Below are 24,243 nucleotides of genomic sequence, written 5' to 3' on the forward strand. Positions count from 1 at the left end.
CATGTCTGAACTTGTAATTTCAAATAATAACTATAATTTGTCTTGATACACTACTTATTCACAACATTGATAAGATACCTGTCCTGGTTTGGCATTTTCACAAACAGCTGTCTCATACGGTACAGATATTTCTGGAGGAAATTCATTGACATCTAGGACATTAATCAATATATTGACTTTGCTGGCTAATGATGGGTTACCTGTTGGAAACATAAAAAGAGAAGTAATGATTAAGAATTCTGGTTAGCTATTGCTTGCACAATTAGTAATTCATATTTAAAAATAATGTTAATAGAATAGCACATATCTCAGCAGTCAAGCACTGGGTCGGAGGATGTCCTTTCTTTCACAGGGAATGAGACTTCTCCCTAAATGCTACATATTTCACAAGCGTGCTTTTATAATGTGCAAATAATATAGTAAAAAGTTATATAAAAAATTTAGGCCTAGTTTACTTCGATTTAAGAGCCTGTGATATGTAACATTTAAAATGAGGTATGAAGCTATTCAAACTCTTAACAAAATCTAATGAAATAATTCTGTATATTACATAGAGTGTAAGAGGCCACATACATCAAATGTGGATCACATGGTTTTTGACACTAGGAAATTCACTATGAATCATGAGGATTAATACACAGATATATGACATCAATAAAATAACATGTTCATCTAAATTCTTTTGTAATTTTTATAGCAAATCTATATATCAGTATATGATATGAAAATTGTGTAAGTGTATACAAGTTATATTTTATCCAAGTTTCAACCTTTTAGTAAAAAGTTCATCATGTAGTCTTAATTTCCCAAGAAAATCATAGTAATTAAGAAAAAGATAAGCCTGGCATTAATGCTGTGTATTTGATTTTGATGGAGCAATTAGATTGATTTAAAATACTCCTAAGTAGTTTGATTATGATAGCATACCCACAAGCATTTGAAAGTTTAAAATAAAATATGAAATATGACAACATACATTTAGATTCTATTGTATTGCATATCATATGCAGTGACAAAATGGCATTTTCTCTAAATTAAAGTGGATGATTATGGTGGTGTTAATGACAATTATTTCCATGTATATGAAACCTTGTAGTGTTTATGCAAATCATGAAAACTTTTTAAAGTGATTCTTCAAAGTATCAGTCTTCACAGTTACTATTGAAATGATGCCAATCTATCATAAATCAAAATTATCTTTCTTTCAAAATACAAGATAGTTTCATGTAGGTAGTTGGGAAAAAGAAAGGATTAGAAAATAAAATATGACTACACAAACTCACGCATGCATCATAATGCATTAAAGAAAATTAGGAAAAAGGCAATTATTTGGCAAATTTTAGACAGAAAAAATGACAATAATTTGAAAATGAAATGGACCAATGATTATATTTTGTCCTCCAAAGTCAACCTTTCGTGATATTGAATTTCCTCTTAAGCTTATCCTTAGGACACTTGAGAAGCTGACACGGTGGCTACCAGACTCGTCTCCATTAAAACAAACCAGTGAGCATAAAGTTAGAATGTAAATTTACTGGTAATGTTCCCCCAGATTCTTATGCAACATGTCCTTTATATTGTTTAAAATACATGTCCTTTCCTTTCAAGATCTTCCCACCTGACTATAATGCTGATGCTATTTGCCGAGACACTAAGAATTATCAGTGTAGGAAAAAAGACTACTACAAGGCCCTTTATTCTCTATCAAGATGCACAGATTGATCAATATAATTTTTTAAAAAGATGTGGCCAAACTATGGAAGAGAAATATCCATGAGTAGACTCATGTCACTTAATCCCTGGGAAGGTTAACCACGGTCACTTGGGTTGGTACACTGGTTTCCAGGAATGCAAATTTAAGACCACAACTACTTTCCAATGCCATAGGAATGAAAATGTGGACAATTCATAGGCATTTTGGGAACTATTTTAAGCTGCAGAAACGCAGGTGGAAGCAATGGCAATGAGAGTTGGATTTACAGTCCTACTGGGGAAAGTGTAAATTTTTAATAAGGCTTTCAGGCTCAGTTGCATGAAGGCTCAGGGTTCCTTCTGCAAAATATTTTCCTTATTTCCCTCTATATATCCTTGACACCAACTTTACTACCCTCCTGGCAATGTCTGATTTCTACCAAACTATCATACCTCTATGCCTTTGCTTAAGACATTTCCTGGAACTACCGCAATCTGTTTTCCTCCATGACTGTGTCCTTTTTGTCTTTTAAAGACATCTCAAACAACAATTCTATTTGACAGACTATGTTTATGTGTCCTCCTAGAATAGACTTAACACTTCTCTATCTAGAATACTTTGTATGTTGATTAATAATTTTCGGTAGATTATTGCATCTCTCAAATTTTTAAAAAATATTTATTCGTTTGTTTATTTAATTCCACGATGCGGTTCCATAGGCTCCGGCATTTACCTTCCCTCCTTCCCAAATCCCTGCCCCCCAATATCCTCTTTGTTATTATAATTGTATAATCCTGTAAATCAGTCCTAAATCCATCATTCCACTATGTAAGTGAACCCCAACATTGTGAACTCTCTGTAATGGCAGAGAGTTCAGCATCCTAGTGGCAAGATTCACTCAACAGTTTCATTGGGAGTCCATCTTTGATCGGGAAGTGGAGACATAACACTGCTTTGCATCTTCACAGATATATGTGATGGTCTGTACTAAACAGTTATTATACATTCCCTTAAACGAAAAGTCATAAAAACTCAACAACACAGAGAACAATAGACAATTTACAACATTATTATGTTAAATAACATGCTATTGAATGGTTAATGTGTTACTAAAGAAATGAAATAGGAAATAAAAAACCTTCTTGAAGCAAAAGATGCTACTGTGTGACCTATGAGTCCGTGAGGAAATTAGTAAGAAAAACAAAAACATTTTTTGAATGAATGAAAATAAAAACAAAAATATCAAATTCTATCATTTGCAACCAAATTGTCCCAACTAGAGACAATTATGCTCAGTGAACCAAGTCAGTCTCTAAAGGACAAATATGTTCTCTCTGATATAAGGCACCATTCATGCAAAATACGAGATCTATAGCCCTTCCAATAAAGTTTTTGCTGCATCTCTTGTTGCTTAAAGAGCACTGAGACACAAAAGTATGTACCAACAGGTCATCACAGTCAGCAACCTTCTGGAAAGCTTCCCAATGATCCACACCTCTCGATATTAACATTCTTGTGCATCTCCTTGTGTATGCACTTGATCTAGCTGTGCTTCTAAACAAAGAACACTGAACCAGTAATGAGACATCATTTCTGAGATGGAGCTCCTTACAAGGACTGTCTTCTTGCTAGTACTGCCTTTTAAAACAGTGTGGGTAAATCAGTGACTATATTACTCATGGAAAGGTTCACGATGCATGGAGCTGAGCGAAGTCTGGGCCAAATAACCGTGGACATTTTGACGTTTGAGTCCAATAACCCACTACAAAAAACAAACCAAAACAAAAAATCAAAGACTGCTGATCCTCAGAAACTGTGACATAATACATATTGTAAGCCAGGCAATCTTGACATAATTTATAGCATAGCCTAAGCACCAAATACAGCATGAGCAAATGAAAATCCCATGCCTACAGAGAAGATCTCTGTTTTAAGACCTAGCAGCCTTCCTCCTCAAACATGAAATGTGTTCAGAAACGGCAGTGCAATAGGGGAGAATACCTTTTGAATATATCATTATGACTCACCTACAGTCACATCTTGTTGCTTGATCCGTTTTTAGGACAAATGCTACTTAACCATTGATGTGCCATCCTTCACTCCATCTATGATTAGCTTAGTTTTGTTAGAGGGAATCATATTTTGCCTTTGTCGTTGAATGCACCTTCTAAATACCCCTCTTCCTTCCCACACTTTACCCTTGATTCGAAGGTTGACAATTGAACATTAGTTAACACATCATGTCTAAGTTAACTAGTTCCTATCACTAAGTAATCCTAGTAATTGATGTATGATCACATGATTGACAATCCAGATGGAGAACACAGAGCATTTATATTTTAGGTAGCTAATAGCTCACTCATCAATTCCCAACAAAAGTATTTAAACGTTTGAAAATGGTTGTACTTTTAAAGTATTTCTAAATGGTTTCCATGTGATATATTTATATATCACTTAGCAATAATGCTTATTAAATGCATTTTTTGTAATGCTGTCTGTTGACATTATGCTGATCACATGGAATTATCACTGTTATTAAGCAAAAAAAAAGAATATTTAATGAATATGCTTAATAAGAGTATATTACCGGAGGCCCAGCGTGATAGCCTGGTGGCTATCTCATCTTGTACATGCCAGGATCCCATATGTGTGCTGGTTCTAAACCTGGCAGCCTCACTTCCCATCCAGCTCCCTGCTTTTGGCCTGGAAAAGCAGTCAAGGATGGTACAAAGCCTTGGGACCTTTCACCCGTGTGGGAGACACAGAAGATGCTCTTGGCTCCCGACTTTGGATCAGCTCAGCTCTGACCATTGCGGCCACTTGAGGAATCAATCAGGGGATGGAAGATGTTTCTCTATGTCCCCCCTCCTTTCTGCATATCTGAATTTCCAATAAAAATAAGTAAATCTTAAAAAAAAAGACTATACTACCTGACAGACATGACCACACTGGTGAGTGTATATTTTGCTATTTACATTTTATGTTTCTACCTTTTCTTGTTCATAGGCAAACTCTTTATATGTAATTCTAATCACTAAGCTGTCTAATAAGCTGAACTGTATACAAAATGATAAGATGCAAAAGCCATTGATAAAGTGATTAGACATATTTAAGAATAACTGTACATCAATTCCATTTCTGTCTGGGGGTAGGACAGCCTGGAGCAGGCTGTTGGTGCACACAAGAGCCAGAATGGGTGTAGGCCACCACTCGCCCATAACAAACAGAAGTTACTTGGAGAGCTTGCTTCTGGTCAACAATCCCTTGTTATTCTGTCAGAACTGTTGAAATGTATGCATTGTGAAGCACAGGGGTCTTAGGGTCCATGACTTAGACCCCTCAGGTTCACAATGTTACCAGATTACTTAGACAAAGAAATTTTCTACAATGTATTATCGGGTCCCTAAAATTTCAATGAAGCACATAAATGAAAGCAAGAAAGAAACGGAAACTATCATGTATAGTTACAATAAAGTGCTATATGGAAGGTAAGAAAGATGCCAAATATGAAGGACAGCTCAGGCAAACAAAGAAATTAGGGATGGAAGTTTTTCTGAGAAGGAAGCAACAACATCCTGCTCTCTCTGCGTGATGTCTGCTTAGTCAGTTAATTTGATGATCTCTGAAAGTCTGAGTGACAAGAGTTGACCGCCACGGAGATGCTGAAGTAGAAAAAAAAAAAACAAACAAGTGTCAGATCAGCAGCCTGACATGTACCTCATTAACATGATAAGGATGTATAAACATCTTTAAGATCAGTGGACACAGCCGAAAACTGATTGAGAGGCCATGTGATTAACTCAGGCAAGAAGGTAACAAAAGAATCCTAAGATGAAATAGCTGTGAAGTCCATTATTGAGTATCTGCATCAAACTCTAATGCAGATGGGATGCCCAGAGCTGTCATCTCCAAAACTATTTCACAATTCCACTTGGACAAATGAAACTGACCTGACATTGCCAACTTGTGTGACAACATTGAAGCCTTTTAGTAAGACAATCTTGGGATACTCAAACTTCCTATATGACAGATTGGAACTGTGTGGCAAGCATTGCACAAAACAAACATTAGCTTTGTGATCTTTATGTTACACTATATTCACTCACCTGAGAGGAGAAAGAGGCAGCCAGCCAGAGAGTCCCATCTGCTTAATCACCTGCCAAATTCCCACAAGTGTTGGGGCTGTAACAGGACTGGACCAGGGAGCCAGGAAATCAGTTCAGCTCTCCAGTGTACCTGAGAGGAACCCTGCCGTCTGGGCTAATTCTATCTCCCAGATTCTGTGTTCTTAAGAAGTTGGTAAAGAGAGTAAGGAATTGAATCTTTTTTTTTTTTCCTGGTGTGGAGCACTGGCAACTGAACCAGGCATTTGAACTTAGTTTTAATAAATAACAATGCAATATTTTTAAGATCTAGGAAAATATATCCGACTATGCACATATAGAAGTTGTTGAAGATAAACACAACTGTTTCATATTTACACTCCCTCTTTTTTGAGACCGATCAAGATTTCCCAACAAAAACGTCCATAACTCTTCTGTGCAGAAAAGCTCATTTTCCCTGCTAAAATATAAAATGTGAACAAAACAAAATACAAGGAGAACAAAGTGAAAGCTGTTCCAAAGGGATTTACTGAAAACTTTCAAGAGAATATAAATGCAAGGACTGATAAAATATAATGATGTCAAAAGCCAAAGGTTATCACTCTTAGCCTAATACGTCTCATGAGAGATTTTTGATAATATCCTTTATTGTCCAGCCAAATAGGACCTGCAATCACAACCAGTCCACAGGAAACCATTCTACAACCAAGCGGAAATCAACAAAGGGATGATTCTTAATGATCTTACAGATTGTGAACAATTCTCTAAAGAATTGCTCTGTAAACTCCTGTCTATTCCATACTAGCACTTACTAAAAGTACATTCTAATGAAAGAAGAAAAAAAGGAAGAGGATGCTGTTTAAAGAAAAAAAAAGTTCTGTTCAATTTTAGAATGTATTTCAGAATCGATATATTATTATTTCTTTCTGCCTGGGCTATGAAACTCTTAATGAGATGTACAGGAGTCCTGCATGAAAGAGAAGTTGGAACTCCAGAGAAGTGTTGAGAGTGCAGTGCGGAAGGAAATGGGTCACACAATGAAATGCACTACCAGGTATTTATGCAATACAGCAAGCAGGCTCATTGGCAGCTGTCACCATTTCACTGGACTTATGCTATGAGGAAAAGGAACAGGTTTCTTCCAACTTTCCCCAGGAGATCACTCAGCTGTCAGTCTAGAAATGAAAAACACCTCAGCAGGGACTCATTTAAGAGTGGTAAATCCAAGAAACTGCAGTGTAACATTGATTCCATCCATGCCATACTTACTAACTTTACTCGCAATTATGGAGAAATTATACTGCGCAGTGCTTTCCCGGTCTAGTAATTCATTAGTGGCAATGGTTCCTTCAGTTTCATCTATTGTAAAGTAGCTGTCCCCATCACTCTTCCAATCTGTGAAGTACCTGCATATCAAGAGAGTAGATGCAAATGTGCAATGATTACACATGAATCAGAATGGCATTTAAGCAAACTTGACACAGTGCCTTTTTTTTTTCTTCCTTCGCAGTAGCTATTACCCACCTGGCAATAAAGAAGAGTGTAAATGACAGCTTCTTTATTGCAAAGTCAGTATGCTCAAGGGGAAACTGGAAATAATGAAAGATTTAGTACTCCTGCTGTTCATATTATTTTAGGGTCCTGACACCTTGAAAGCTCAGCAGAGACTAAAATTCTAAAGCTGACCATGAGTTTTCTTAACCTGCTGAATATTAAAATCTTTTCAAGCAGTAAAAATATTCCTTAATAGTGGCTTTGGGAAGGGTTAGGAATGGAGAACACATCTCAAAATGGCTATCAAAGCCAGATCAGAGGAAGAAAATTTGTGCTTCAAAAGATTAAAAAAAAAAGAAAACAAAAAGAAAACAAAAATATAAACAAATACAAAGGGGAAAAATTTAATTTACAATTTGCTATTTTTACAAAAACACACATGAACACCCATGAAGGGGTTATGTGTTATTATACTACAGATCCAATTGGATTCCCAAAATAAAAACCGGTAGTCTGATTTATAATGTGTCTGTTTGTAACACCTTGAGAGGCAGAAGGACAGCTCTGTATCCCAGACGCCTACGGGGCCAGACATGGAGTAAGGCTTGGAGCTGGGAACTTGATCCAGGTTGACACTCCAAGTGAGCGTGGGAGGTGTGAGTCCTGGAGCCCTTCCGCCTCTGCAGGGATGTGCTTTACACGGACACAGGGGTTGGAAGCCAGGATTGGTCACTCTGATGTGAGGAGCAGGTTTCTTTACCACCAACCTAGACCACAATCGCCAAAGATGTCTTACACTGTTTCTATTATATGAGATAGTTGCCAATGATGACTCTTAACCTGAACTATGAGACCAAAAACAAAACACTAGAAACTTTTGTCAATCTTTAAGTAACTTCAGATATGTGAAGTGGTTAGAATTTTAAATATCTTTAATGGTAATAACAGTTAACATTTATTGTGCAGTTACCGTATTCTCAGTATTTCCAAAGGTTAACCTAGTAAGTCTCCACACAAGCTCAGTATTAGCAGTACCTCTCATTTTAATATATGGATAAACAAACATTGAGAACCTTGAAGAAACTTGCCCATAATCACATAATTAGAAAGTTTTTGGCTGATATTTACACAAGGTCATCAATATTCGCCACCCATCATCATCAACAACATGTACATTTATTGTCTTAAATAGAATGCATTATGGGAAGTCTGCTAATCAGAAGGCACAATGTTCAATATATTTATCTCCAAAATAGGATATCCCTGTAGTCCATCCACCAAAGTCTCCAGAGCAAAGAATGCTGTTCCCTTTGAAAAATCAGCTCAGTGATGTGTATATGATGGTACTGTTTTGACAAACTCATTTCTTAAACTATAGAGATTTTCTGTCATTTCAACGTGAGATCATACCTAATTTGCCTTCACAAATGAGATTTATGATTCTTAAATCGTCAATATTTGTTAGTCACTGATTTCTGAGCCAGAAAATGTTGACTGTCATTGGAACACATAACGAGGCATGCTGTACTGTAACCTGCTCTTCATTGCTCAGTCTTCGTGCGCAAGAATGCATTAATGCCTCCGACTTCAGTGCAGTGTGCTGCCTCAGATGAATGCTCTCAAAAATTATAAATGATGTCAGAGCTCATGCAGAAATAATAGAAAACTGGAACAAATAGACTCAGTTATCCATGTTGCAAATTCTTCTTTCTGAATGAGATGACAATTCTCACAATACTCGCTTTCAGCACCTCTATTTAACTAATCATATCCTAACTGAAGAGGAAGAATGCCCATGAAAAACTCTAATAACCATTATTTTTCAAAGCACTATTGGTGGAGACTATACAACTAATTAAATATCTGCTGACTGCCTCGTATGCTCTGGAAACGGTATCACGGATGAAGATTACATCAGCAACTGGAGCATGATGCCCACCGCTGCAGGGTCTAGTTGGAAAGATTTCAATCCCAGAAAGATAAGGATACCCTAGCACTATCAGGAAAACACACTCAGTATTAGACCTGAAGTTTCAGACAAACCTTCATGAACATACATTCTATTTACATCTGAAAGCAAAATAGAGAACTACAGATCAATTTCCCTGACCAACATAGATGCAAAAATCCTCAACAAAATTCTTGCCATCAGAATCCAATAATACATCAGATAGATAGATCATTCTCTTGGACCAAGTGGCATTTGTCTCTGGCATGCAGGGATAGCTTAACTATGTAAATCAATAAATGTGATAAATTACATCAACAAATTGAAGAATAAAAGCCACAGAATCATCTCATTAGATGCAAAGAAGGCATTTGGTAAAAATCCAACACCACTTAATGTTAAACCCCTAATCAAGATAGGCATAGAAGGAACATTCCACAAAACAATCAAAGTGCTGCATGAAATTCCAATTCCAACATCATTCTGAATAGGAAAACATCAGAAGCTGTTCTACTAAGATCTGAAACTTGATAAGGTTACCCATTTTCACCACTGCTGCTCAACAGCTTCCCAATTCCTCACTTGAACTATTAGGCAAGAAAGAAATTAACGGAATTCAAACTGGAAACAAGGACATTACATTATCACAGATGACATCATTTTTTACAAAGGAGAACCAAAGGACTCAATCAAGGGACTATTGGAACTCAGGAGAGAATTTTACAAGGGAAACAGGGAAAAAAAATCAATGATCAAAATCAATGGCTCTAATATACATAAATAACTCTGTGGCTGAGAAAGAACTTGTAAGTACAGTCCCTTTTAAAACAGCAGAGAAGAAGATGGACCCGGCATGATAGCCTGGATGCTAAATCTTCTCGCACGTGCCGGGATCCCATCCCATACATGTGCTGGTTCATGACTGGTGGGGACATTTGGAGAGTGAAGCTGTGTTTGGAAAATTCTCTCTGAGTCACTGTGCTTGTCCACAGAGTGGGGTGAGAGACAAAGAAGGAAGAAGAAATAAACAAGGAAGAGACAAAGAAAGAAAAAGAGAAGAGAGCCATGCACTTTTCCATGATCAAACCATTTTCTATAAGGTTTTGATCTTTAAAATGTTTCTACATCAAAATAAGAATTTTTTTTTCATTTGCATGAACTATCTGGGGGCCCCTTTTGTTTGCATGTAGGCATCTGTATTTCCCAAACCTCTGTTGGGTGGATGCGGATTTATACGTAACAGGTGAACATTTCTTTCTACATTCAATCTGAGCTCAGCAACCGGAAGTGTTGATATTTTCCCCCTGTAGGGCTTATACCCTGGGCTCCAGCGCGGTCCACGTGCGACTCCAGCTCTGCTTTCTTATTAAAGGGCAGCCAAGTAAATCTACGCTTCCTCAGCACAATTTCTCCAATTTCTTTCTCCCTACCCTTTCTCTGTCCACGTTATTTCTTTTTTGGGAAAATGTTTTCCGTATTCTTTAGTTTCCGTAAGTGCGGTTAAAGGAAGCTAAATGCCACCAGCACATTTGCAAGTGACTTTATGGAAAGCGTGACTTTAGAGAAATCATTCTCTTGAGGGAACACGAAGCACAGCACAGCAGTGAAAGAGCCAGGCCGAGCGGCTGCTTGGGGATAAACACATTCAGCTGCTCCCAGGGTCTCTAGATTCCCTGTCTCCTTTTATTGCTTTATTGTACACTTTGCTTCCCTTGGATTTCCCACATCACATCCTGTCCGCTTTTCTCTCAGGGTCTATAATTTGTGTACGCTTTCTCTCTTTTTTTTTCATTCAACATTTTGAATTATCGTCACATTAGTCTTCTGCCTGCCTACATTCAAACTACTTAAGAATTGGCAGTAGGTTATCTAATGATGCCTGGTTATAAATGGTTTGAAAAGCCTACAAGTAGGGCCCCTTGCTGTGGCCCCCCTTCCCATCCAGCTCACTGCTTGTGGCCTGAGAAAGCAGTAGAGGATGGCCCAAAGCCTTGGGATCCTGCACCTGCATGGGAGACCTGGAGGAAGTTTCTGGTTCCTGGCATTAGATTGACACAATACTGGCTGTGGCTGTCACTTGAAGAGTGAATCATCGGACGGAAGATCTTCCTGTCTGTCTCTCCTCCTCTCTGTATATCTGACTTGGCAATAAATATATATACATATATATTTAAAAGGTCTATATGAAAAGCTATAGGATCATGATTCATACAGGTATACATAAGGGTTTTTTTAGTTGTTGTGGTTCCTATCAGTAAATCCTTATGGGTAATCAGGAGTAAACGTTTTACTAAAATATCACTGAAGTGCTTACATTTTCTTGCATATTTTGCTAGATTTATGATTATGTTAGCATTTAACTATGTTGAGTTCTCTATGTAGATAACATTACAAATGTGTACCATATTATCTAACAAGTTAGCTGAAGCTAATACTTTGTAAGTCAACGTGTTCAGCTGGCACGCACTTGTTGTTAGATTCATCTGTGTATAAAGTTTTAGGGAGGCGGACCGCTATTTCCAACAAGACTAGGAAAAGTACTTTCATACAACAGTGTTTGTCAAATGCTACTGCTTGTGACTTCAGAGCCCTTCTCCACCCTGTGGCCTTCCACTGTTGCTCATGCTTGAGTCTTGAGTCTAACGTGGGATTTGGATCTTTGCATTCCTTGCTTGAATTTTCCCAAGAGTCCACACCAGGTAACTACTGTGCTCAGGTGTGCCTGCGTATCCGTTCCAATCTTTTGTTCATTATTTGTCAACACATGATGTGAAATCTTAGGACACACATGTCTATTTGTTCATATGCCAATAAAACGGTGCTTTCACTTTAAAGTCCTCTGAATGTATTCTTTAGTTTGCTTCTTTCAGAGTTTGAAAATTTTAAAAACCAATCTCGCGTCTCCCCACGTATCCTCCTGGGTATGTGATGAGGAAATATTTATACCTTATGGCATTTGTAAGTGTGTGACGAGACACTTGGATGATTGGGAGAATGTACAAGTCCTAAAGCATTGTGTAGAATGAATGGATAAGTCAGGAAATGGGACATGTTTTCACAGTGGTGCTGGGGGAATGTGTGTTTGTGTGTGTAACAGAGAGAGTGAAAGAGACAGCTTGTATCCTTGTAAACTACAGGGACTTTGATCAAGTCCACAATCCATGACACCCTACAGCCTGCTCATCCGTACACTCCAACTCAAACCCAGCACGTGCAACTATCACTATGAAAAAAAAAATCAAACCACCTGTTTTTCAAACAATAACTTGAGAAAGAGACTAGAGAGATTGTATTTATAAAATTTGCTAATTCCTATTACATTCTGGGTTCTGTGAAAGCATCTGTAGAATGAATGGATACTATTCTCTGAGGTTATACTACTGAAAAAATCAAGATTTCTTTTTTTAATTTGAAAGACATAATTAACAGCACAACAGTTAACCACCTTTTCAACGGTTGTTCAAATCGCGTGGCATTTCCCCAGCCTTCCATTTAGGTAAAGTCGGTCCATTTTCACATTCCACAGCTAGCTCATCACTCAGATTTGGTCAGACTAGTGTAGGCCTCGCATGCTCTCACCTGACAGCGCTGCTGCCCACGTCGAGGTCCTGAGCGGTGACCGCCCCGATGATGGTCCCCACCGGAGTGTCCTCGAACACCTCCATGGTGTAGAGCGGCTTGGTGAAGACCGGAGGCTCATCCACATCCAGCACGCTGATCTTCACCGTGGCCGTGTCATGGAACGGGCCTGCGGAGTGAAACCGGTGGTCCACGTGCTGGTTGGAGGCCTCTACTTTAAATGTGTACGCCTTCTTGGTTTCAAAATCTAACGGCTGTTGTGAAAACGAATCAAGACGGGGGTGGGGGACATTGATAGTCACGTAGGCGTGTCAGAAATAATGAACATTCAAAACAATTATAATCAATTACAGTTATTTTCAAGGACTCATTTTCCTTCCAATGGAAGCAATTATAACACATTACAGTTAATTTCCATGTTTAATTTTCCTTTATATTTAATGAGTAAGGGAAGGGAAACATATTTAACAACAACAAAAAAAAAACCACTTGTGGAGAAGTGTCTAGGTAACTTGTGCTGGAAATCAGCTGCAGTCTTTAAAATCCTGAAATAGACGTGTGAGCATGCGTGCTACATGGCACTTGTTCATTTTACAAGTTTCAAGTCAGTTCAGAAGCACCAGTTCTCTGTTCTTATCCGATGCTGCCACCTAGCGGAACTGTGGAACACAACAAAAGACCACGACAGGAGTGGAATTGGATAACGGAATATGTGCTTTAGATTTCAGCTGCACATTTGGTATCGTAAACTACAGGGCTATATTTAGAATCTCCCCACCCCCACCCATTTTGATAAGAATGTCGGTTGCTATCCAGTCCGACTCAATGTCTATTTATCTTCATTAGCCCTGTATCAGGATTCATCAGTATGCCCAGTGGTAGTTATGAAGACTATTGTTACTTTGTGTCCTCACAATTGCATATATAATTAATGAGTAGTACTATATACCACTAGGATAGATTACCAAAAATTGTGGCTTATCTAATTTTTTTAAAAAATTCATTTGAAAGGCAGAGTTACAGTGAAAGAGTGAGTGAGTGAGAGAACGAGAGAGTAATTCAATCTCTGGTTCACTCCTCAGTTGGTACAACGGCTGAAGCCAGGAGCCAGAAGATCCTTCTGAGTCTCCCACTTCTGTGTAGGGGCCCGAGCACTTGGACCCTCTTCCACTGCCTTAGCAGGAAGCTGAATCTAAAGAGGAACGGCAGGGATTCAGTCCGGCACTCCTACGGCAGTGTGGCAGGCGGTGGCTAAACACGCTGTGCCAAAACACTGCCCAATTATGATTTAAAAATAATCACAGGAAAGAAGGTTGTGAAACATAACACGGGCCTCGGTCTTGCACGGAGTCGCTGATGGTCGGGTCACCTTCACTCTGAATACTGGATTTTTCTTTTCTGTAACTATACACATCGCAGACATGTGGTGCCTGTTTAAGTGATATGTTTATGGTCAATGGTTCTGAATTCTAATCATTTACGGAAAATGAGGGCAATGCAATTTTAAAAGTAACACTGTAATTTTCTGGAATTTTTATAAGATTTTAGTTTTTCACAGTAACTAATTCAATTATGACTAATAAGTGTTCAACATCTGTACCTCTTGTTAGTACTCCAGGGAAAATAAAAGATGCTTTTCTTTTAAATCCAAGATTGCTATGTGACACTTTTCCTCCTCTATGAGCTGGGGGGAAACTGTGAAATCCTTAAAAATTCTCACAGTTCCAATGAGAACTTTTTATCCAACCAATATTTTATCAAACCAGTTCTATTTCTTGCTTTGGCCTCCATATCTTCCACAGTATTTTCATCAAGAGGATCTTCACTTATTTTCCTTGAAATTACTCCCCCCCCTTTTTTTTTTACCTGATTGATTTCATTTTTACTCGTATTTCATAAACTTGATTCTCAAGAGTTTATCTTTGCTTGTCCATCTCTTCCCTGTATCATTTTCTTCTATTTCTGTATCTTTGCTGTTAGAAGTTTTTATTTCCCTGATTATCAATATAAACAAAGGATGATGTACTCTGGCATCTCATGCTTGATGATAGCAGGTCCCATGACCAGAACCTCAGCGTTTAAGCAAAACGGGACGACCGATGAGGCTCTTTGGGGCACAAGAAAAATCCACTACTGTGCTGTGATCAGACTTAAATAACATTCCTGATAGGACAGCCAACTGCCAAAGACAGGGTGGAAGACATCCCTCGAGTGAAACGAAAGACACTACTACAGGGGAGCTTTGGGGAGAAGACCACGGCAAGACAGGGCACGCGTGTTCAAATATTTGAAGGACCATCATTTTGATTATTACCTAGGCTTTTTCTCTAAGTCTCGTGGTGGTATGCTAACAGTAAGTGATAAAAAAAAAAGTAATTTTAGATTAGAGAAAGGAAGATATCTCTAATACTTAGAGCCGTTCTGAGGAGAAGGAAGGAGTGAACGGGAAAATACCTGTGCCTGCGGAACCATACCACAGGGAAGAGAAATGTAAACTAAATAGATATACAAATAAAGTATTCCACATTGATTAAAATGAATGCAATGCACAATTAAAGAACACGCAGATTAAAAAAATAAGATTTTTTTTTTTTTTTGCTTTTGTAGGTTCATTGCTGTGTGAACACTACGTAATACATCTTTCCTATGACAGTAACCTAAATAGACTGCTTTCATATTTTACGAATGCTTCGACCTAGATAGAAAGTCAAGGTGGCCTGGCCCACATCCCTTTTCCGGTCTAGAGTCGCAGCTTAGCAAGTCTCAACTACTCTCAGGTGTTCTTCATTTCCCTCTCAACTTTCTCCCAGAAACGCTTCTGATTAGCTGTATGACAGGGCGCCTCCTTTCAAGAAACGATCTCAGCATTATCTCCTGAATGCCTGCACATCACAGCTGCCCAGATGAACTTGACTGCCCACTCACACGCTTGTTTCAAGACAGAGATGAAACAAAATTCTCATTTTCTTCTTCTTCTTTTTAAATCAGACATACCAAATGTCTTTTAGGAATTCCTGATCTATCACAGTAGGTAAATATTTGGCGGGCAGGGAAACCAAGAGTGAGATGAAAGAATCTTTCTGTACACATTTTTTTTTTTTTGGTAGCTGAAATCTTACACCCTATGGAGATGAAAGAAGTGAGAAAATTGTGAGAGAAATGCCACAATAATGTCCTAGGGGGATGTATTCGTTTAAAAATCCTCATTCTTAGGCTAACCCACTTGACATTGTACATTTTGCACAAAAACAGTGATGAGAGAAGACTGAGGCTGTCTGGTTGACCTTGTCCGCCCACTGATTACCATCCACATACGACGGAGTGCACTGAACTTTCAAATCAACACAAGTTCTCAATTTGAAAAAAGAATAAAACAAAATAAAATTTTAAACTGCTGGGAAATGGATAAAGTTCCATGGCAGAAATACATTGCTATGAAATTGAGTTATATCAGCTCTTATAACAATAAGGAGAAACCCTTATGGCATTCTATTTTCTGAATCTTTCTAAAAAATGCAAGAACATGATTTACTGAGATGAATTTGGTTGCGTAGCTCCTTGCTCTTTAGTGTATGTCTGTGATGGATATTGTGGTGATGCCACAATTTGGGGGCAAACAATTTACTCTGTAAAGAGCTATGCAAGCAAGAAACTGAATTTGTGGAGAAATGGGATATGACACATTAAACTGCTCCCTGGAGTGAAAAGAGAGGACTAAGGTAAGATACTATCTTATTGCTTGTTTTCGACCACTTTGCTGAAGTACAGGACACACTAAATAAACCTTTAAGTGCAAAATAAAGTGTGTGAGCATTCCTAGGGACTGAATTGTATATCGTCTCCATCGGTGTTAAGTGTTGTGAAGACCTAAACTACACAAGTGAAATAAAGCGGTTAATAGCTTGACTTTGAGTTAATAAGAGAAATTACTACTACTAGTAGTAAACAAGTAGTTCCAGTTGGCCTAGAACAAAGTAAATTTCGGGCATAGAAGCTGATACAGCAAATTCCTAAGTGGTACCTGTAGGCACAGACACCTTGGAGAAATAGTGACTTCAGATATGAAGTCACCAAGAAATGAAATCCTAGAGCAATCAGTCAACTTGGAAATGTGCTTCCTGCTTCAGGTCAAATCACAGCTTGAATCCACACCTTAATTTCCCTTGGAAAGGTCCCCAGAGAAGAACAATTAAGCCATTCTCAGATTCATTACAGCTGCAGGCAAATGGCCCCTTTCACTTTTCACTGCTCTATGTGGCTTTACGGCTACTCCGTATTGCAAATACATTATTTCAGGTAGTAGAGAGAGTTAGAGAGACTGAGTGAGAGAGAGAGAGAGAGTGAGAGAGAGAGAGAGAGAGAGAGAGAGAGAGAGAGAGAGAAAAGGGAGAGAGAGAGCCATTTAGTAGTAAGGTCTGTCATCTCAATCATCTGGTAGATTTTAAGGCACAAAAGAAGGCCAGTTGTCAAGGATCCTGAATGATCAAAAGATACGGCTTTATCTAAGCAGACTGGAACCATTTTAAGAAAAGCAGATAGAAAACAGATTTACACCAGCCTGAACTTGATAAGCGGACAACGGAAGCAAGCTGTTTGCAAGCAGGTTCGTGTATCAGGCCGAGTTACAAAGTTGTTTGGAACAAGCATCATTTTAAAGAAATATCGTTTTCCAAAATTTAGTTTAATGCTCAATCAAGAATACATTGAGAAGACTTGGAGGAGTTTGTGCATCTCTCACTGCCATCAAGGGAAGGATTCTACTCAGTGTTTTATGAAAAAGTTAAATAATTATCTAATGAATTATCTAACCTCAGATGAGCATTTACCTAATACCAAGGGAACAACAATAACATTTCCAGCTCCTGATTGTAGTTCTGAAAAAAATTTCAAAGGCATCTGAACTACAATTTTAAAGCGCATAAGCTTTAAAACAGGTTTACTAGAATTTCCTATTTTCTAAATGAAATATTTAAATCATGAAACACACTTCAAATAATTTGTTCTCAAAATCAATTATTTGTCAGAAATGCACTTTTTTGATCAACAAGTGGTTACTGAGCACCATTTTTTGTAGGACTGCAAAAATGTTTACAGTTTTATCAAATTAACGCAGGAATTACAAACACTATTTTCAGTGCCTCTGTCTTAATGACAGCATTGTGAAGAAATTTGATAGCTGAGAAAGAAAAAAAATAAACGTGAGCATACACACCAAACCAGAATTACAAACAGGTCTAGTCATTCTAGTTTCAGATTTCCAGTGACGCTCTGTAAACACGAAAGATTTCAACTACTATAAATATTTAAGTGGAATATATGTGGTATATAAACATATGACATGGCTTCAAAAACATCATGGAAAGTTTATGCTATTTGTCAATTCCATTTCTCCATGAACATTTTTAATTTCTATGTCGTATAACTCGTGACTCCTGGTAGATCAGTGGTCATATCTAGCATATGTCATTCTTCACATTATTGAAAAGGTAGGATTCCCACGTAAGTATAGCTAATCAAAAGCTAAGTGATTTGAAAAAGCTACCATTTTCTTCCTCTGAGTTTCAGATCAAACATTTGTTGAATCAATAAGGCACTATTTCTCAAAATAACTTACACAACATGCTGAATTCTACATGGGATGTGAATAAAGAGATATCGCATATCAGAAGCTCCTGGCTTTGCATCCGCTCACTCCGGCATTCACGGCCATTTGGGGAGTGAACATTTTTTATTTTAATATTTTGCTCAGTGTTATCATGACAACGTTAGAGAAATCAGTTTCTTTACTCTTTGTCAGATCTCACATACCTTGCTGGGAATTTTAAAGCTTCACAATGTTACTCTGAATTCAAAGTGACAGAGGAAAATGTGAATTTTATAGTAGCAAATAAAAGAATGAGAATTGAGTTTAAAAATTAAATAAATGCCTTTTTTCATTTTTCTCAGCTCGTATAAAAGTGGTCACAGTCTTTATTTACTACGACTTTCCTCCCATAAAGGAATGACAAAGATGTACAAAGGAGAAGTAAATAAAAGCTTTTAGAATAAAACAACAATGAAAATACATGGTTAAGACCATAAATCTTTCAAAATATTTTTCAGTGATTTAAACAAAAATCTTCCTTTAAATAAAGCATATTGTACCTCCTTCCACTATTACAGTTCCAAGTTAGTTAGTCAAAAATAATAAATGATGCTCAAAAACTGTTACATTTTAGAATATAGAATTTACATTCTTACACTTTTTAGATGCATTCATACCCAAAATATTGCATTCAGATTTTATTCTAAATGAACCTAGAGTGTTATTTTTAAATATTTAGACTCTCTTTTTCACACAAGATAACAACTATTTTTCAATTGTTTATAATGAGACTGACAACTGTCCTTCCAAACTAGTTACTTATCAGCAAAGATGACCAGTGGGTATAAATAAAAATGAAAGCATAGATATAAACCACATGTGTACACACAATATATTTATAACTATATAAACAAATATACGCATATAAATTTATCTATGTGCATATATACATAATATTGACTTTTGGACCTCAATTTTACTTGAAGATACACTTAATGTCAAGTGTAAATTTTACTAACTATTGACACAGTGTATTTTCTATGATTTCTCTTCTTATTAAGACACTTTTTATCTTTTTCCATCAGAATTGATTTATGTAAATCATTTAAATGTGATTTTTAGGCAGGACATTTTAGAAAACAAGCTAATGATACTTAATTGATCTCTTTCTGAAAAGAAAAGGAAAAACTACAGAATCAAAAAAGAAATGAATTGAGAAAGAATTTTTCTAAGTGTACTTGGGAAATTCAGCACCAATGCAAAATTGTGTTAGAGGTCACGTGAGTTTAATTTACCTGTACACTAAACATAAGTTATGCAAACTAGGATGAATAAACATGATAAATATTCTATATAAAATTTTTAAATCATTAAGTTATGTTAAGAGTAATTTGAAATTATTTTAGTAAAACTGATAGATCTAGTGTTTATCATAATATATAATAATCAAAACACAGAAGAACAATGCCCATGTGGACCAGTGATTCATAGCCAAAAGATTGGTGTTTTCTGTTTAAAATATTTTTAAACAAAGGAAAATCAAAATTATACCTGCTCTGTTTACTTTTCCTATTACTTTTATTTTTATCGATTAAGTATTGATTGTCTAGCTGTCAAAGTACCTTTTTCAGTTTGATGACTCCTTCTTGTGTCTCTTCATCTGTGACGATGTCGAACAAATTGCCCCCATCTCCTGGAACAATATTGTATTCGATTTCTGCATTTTGGCCGAAGTCGGGATCCACGGCTCTTATTCTTCCGATCGCTGAGCCAACGGGGGAAGACTCAGGCACTTTGAGATGGAAGATGCCTGGCGAGACACAGATCACCCACGTGGAAAGTGAAGTTAGAATACGGTCCGATTGCCAGACTTGAGAATACAGTTTATGAAAAGCAATCCAAACTTAGAACAGTGTCGTACAAAATGTAAAGACAATTTATTGTTCAAGATTGGTATCGGGGATAACAGATTTATTATTCACGTCGATAGCTTCTGCCCTAGACTTTTAATTGGGTCTGATAAATGGTAAACTCTACTGTTAGAATAACTGCGGAGAATTCTTTTACAAATTTGAAACATAGCACACCAAATCTCAAATGTGAGAACAGGGATGACCATGTAATTAATTGGTCTATTACAGTAGAATCCAAAATGCAAAAACCAGATGAAAAGATTACATAGATACATAGGCATTCACATACTGAGGGATGATGTTTTCTAAGACTAATTAGGTTACAAAGTTTAAAATAATCAAAATATGATAGATAAAATAATATCAATCAAAATCATACCCAACAATGTATTTAAATGAAATAAAACGTGTATTAATCAACTCTTGTTTAGTAAATTTAAAACTGCATTCTGCCAGTTACTTTCGGATTAGTATATAATATATATCAACCTTTTTAAATTAAAAAAGTAAAAGTATAATGTTCAGTTTGACCACCAGGTGGAGCACAAAGCCAGCTAAATCTCTATGCGTGTGAAACTTGCCAGAATCATAGACGTACAAGACTCCTAAAAATGCAAATATAAATGTAATTTTTAATTTTATAACTGTTTTCTACTAGTACATAAATACATTATAGTGTATATTACTGAAATCAAAATACTAATGGGTTAAATAACAGTTATACAAACAAGTGGGTGCAATGAGTCTATTCAAATAAAAATAAGGAAAGCAAGTGATTGAGGACAAAAAAAAAAAAAAAGAAGAAGAAGAAAGGGCCCGGTGCACTGTAGCCTAGCAGCTAGAGTCCTTGCCTTGGATCTCATACGGGCGCCAGTTCTAATCCCGGCAGCTCCACTTCCCATCCAGCTCCCTGATTGTAGCCTGGGAAAGCAGCTGAGGATAGCCCAAAGCCTTGGGAACCTGCACCCGCGTGGGAGACCTGGAGGAAGTTCCTGGCTCCTGGCTTCAGATCAATGCAGTCAGGCCTTTGTGCTCACTTGGAGAGTGAATCATCGGAAGAAGATCTTCCTCTCTGTCTCTCCTTCTTTCTGTATATCTGACTTTCCAATAAAAATAAATAAATCTCGAAATACTATTTATATACAATAGGTATTGACTTATTGGAACAGATGTTTTCAAGATAGCTAGATATTAAACTAAAGCTTTTATGCTTCACGTGTCAGACAAAAACTATTATGTGCTGGTCAAAATAATTGTTGAACTAAGTACTTCAATTACTAGTACAACTGATTTCAAAGGCTGTAAGAGGTTTATGTCTAAATCAATATATTCAAATATCTAAATGTACAATATACAAACAAATAAATATATAAACTAAAAATCCCTGCAGTTACAGTATGATACAGACATGGAGGAAGCCTGCCTAGGGAAAATTACAGCAGCGATCAAACTAGCAACATGTCATAGGCAGGGATTAATTCATTTTATTAAGATTTTATTTCCTAAATTCTTAACACAGTCATTCACCAGAGATGCTTAGTTGCTGGTCTTAGAGCTATAGCTAAGCTTCAAGTTCTCAGTGCAAGGAAGAAAACAAATTTTTGCATCATATGCAGCATCCGCTGTCCATCAGAAGGAGAAAGACCAATTCAAGGAAGATTTTTGTGACTTTAGCCATAAGGACATAGCATAAAACAATGTGGCCGTGGCAATCTACTTTCTCAAGGGAAAAAAATGTATTTCATGATTTAAAAACGAAATCCCAGCTCTTGTGGTGTTCCTGAGTTGCTCACAGATCGAAGGATAGTGGAATTAGTGTTTCATTCTGTTTAACAAAAATCGCACATCCACGTTTCTGAAGTTATCCAGAACTTCTCCGGGAAAAACATCGGAAGCAGAGCGTGTCAGTTAGTTTTCATTTCCTTGATTCCTTTTTAAATGTTAGTTATACAGTAATGCAATCGATCACATCCACTTCCACATGTTATGATCGTCTTAAGCCAAACATGTGAATAAAAGCTCCAAGTGGAAAGAATATGTCACAAAAATTAAAATCTAATTTGGAAATTACGAAGTATACATAAATCGTTGATAAGACCAGTTTCTTGACTTTTTTTTTTTTTTTTGCTGCCACATGCCAATCGACGTTTATGTGACTACCATATCAAAAATGCTTCTCCAGGACAATATTTAGTTAGAAAACTTAGTTAAAAATTACTAAGGTAATAGCTGAAAGACGGAGATCTGTGACGCATAGGGAAGTTGCAACAGAAGTAGATTTGTACTTGAGATAGGCCGCGAGCGGGGACAGGGAGTGTGCGCTGGTTCTGGGGGTTGAGTGTGGACGGCTCTAACTGAAGTGATATTTCTGCTGACACCATCCATTTCATTTAATGAGAGATATTACAAGATGCTTATGCGTCACCTTGTCATCGGAAGACTTGGATACTACACTAAAAGGCTCAAGTGGTAAAGGCAGCATCGTGGTGCACAGTGTTGAACGCCTAAGCATATCAGCACTGTAGGTTCAGGCCCAGCTGCTTGGTTTCCACTCAGCTCCCTGCTGCCTGCCAAATGCTTCATGGAAAGCAACAATATGGCCTAACTACTTGGGGACAGGCCCTCGTCTCGCAAAGCTGGATGAATTTTTTTTTTTTAGTTTCTGGCAGTTCCCTGGCACAGATCTTGCTGATGAGGCCAATTCTGGAGTTAATAAAAGGAGAAAGAAGACTATCTGAGTTGGTGCATTTTTCAAACAAACACATTACTTTTTTGGGGAAAAAAGAAAGATAAATTGAATATTAAGGCAAATAATACATTCTAGTGTTGCTGCAAGTTTTTCCAGTTAATGAGAATGAGAAAATTTGCCAAAACAGAGACCCTCATGCGTGAGAAAAAATATTTTAAATTTTGAAATGAAGACTGCAGGTGGAAAAAAAAAAACCCTCATTCAGACAGCATGCTGAGATGCAAATTTCAAGTTTTAAAAATATCAACATATGTGAACACTTCTTGTTAGACTAGAGGCTGCTTTAAAATTCATTACAGAGTATAAAGCCAACTAATTGTTATCCAATAGCATTGGCAAATAATGTAAACCGAAATATTCATCGCTGAAGACACTGAATAAATGTGTAATATTCAGTTCATATGCACGAGTCATAATGAACATGTAACACAAACAAAGCAGTGGCTCACACGTCCTTCGTGCATTGAAATTTTAGTGCACATGAACGCAAATACAGAAAACAGTGGATTCCTCACTCTTTCCATGACAGATATTTTAGCAGGAAGGGAGATACATTCATTGACACAGAGGTTTCTAACAAAACACTGCAGCTGGCAATGATCCCTTCAACACATGGACACGGGAGAGGGCTTATTCTGACAGTTCGTTTGCACGGACCTGACATTTTATCACCTCTGGAATCGCCACAGCCGTAAAGCTGAGGTCATTCAGATTAATGCAAAACTTTGCAGTAATATTCAGCTGCTCAAAAGCTAGATCATTTATGATATATTATGTAATTACGTTGCCATCATCTGCTAGGCATACCTTTGACGCATATGAAACTTCTTAATGGCACTGTGTGTAAAACACAGATTGAGAAATAAACCAGGTGTCAAGAAATTGTCCACACATTCCATAAAAACATGTATTTATACATTCGTCAAACAAACATTCTAGGTTTATAGAAAATCACCATCCTCCCAATAAAACAAGAATGTTGTCTGTAGTAAAGTAAGATGACATGGTGATGGTCAATTCTACAAATATCTCCAGTGAATTCCAAGGACTTAAAAAAAATCAGTACAGGCTAAATGCAAATTATCTGAATGACTGTATCACTTACAAATTTCGATTGCACTTTGATTATTAGGATGTATATAGAATTGCAGTGTGGCAAGCATCTGTTTTTACATAGAGA

The 24,243-nt window shown here is 37.2% G+C and overlaps 1 protein-coding gene across 1 annotated transcript in view; it reads right to left on the minus strand.

Annotated features, from left to right (window-relative positions):
* Window positions 1-24,243, minus strand: part of CDH12 (cadherin 12) — a 246,010-nt gene that overhangs the window by 10,324 nt on the left and 211,443 nt on the right. Inside the window, exons 6-9 of the mRNA XM_040977652.1 lie at window positions 20,024-20,211; window positions 12,818-13,071; window positions 7,066-7,202; window positions 79-200 (exon numbers count right to left, since the gene is read on the minus strand). Coding sequence (XP_040833586.1) covers window positions 79-200; window positions 7,066-7,202; window positions 12,818-13,071; window positions 20,024-20,211 — 701 coding nt within the window. The remainder of the gene's footprint in view (window positions 1-78; window positions 201-7,065; window positions 7,203-12,817; window positions 13,072-20,023; window positions 20,212-24,243) is intronic.

Source organism: Ochotona curzoniae, unplaced genomic scaffold, assembly GCF_017591425.1.
Source record: "Ochotona curzoniae isolate NIBS_2020 unplaced genomic scaffold, NIBS_Ocur_1.0 contig_2754, whole genome shotgun sequence".
Lineage (NCBI taxonomy): Eukaryota > Metazoa > Chordata > Mammalia > Lagomorpha > Ochotonidae > Ochotona > Ochotona curzoniae.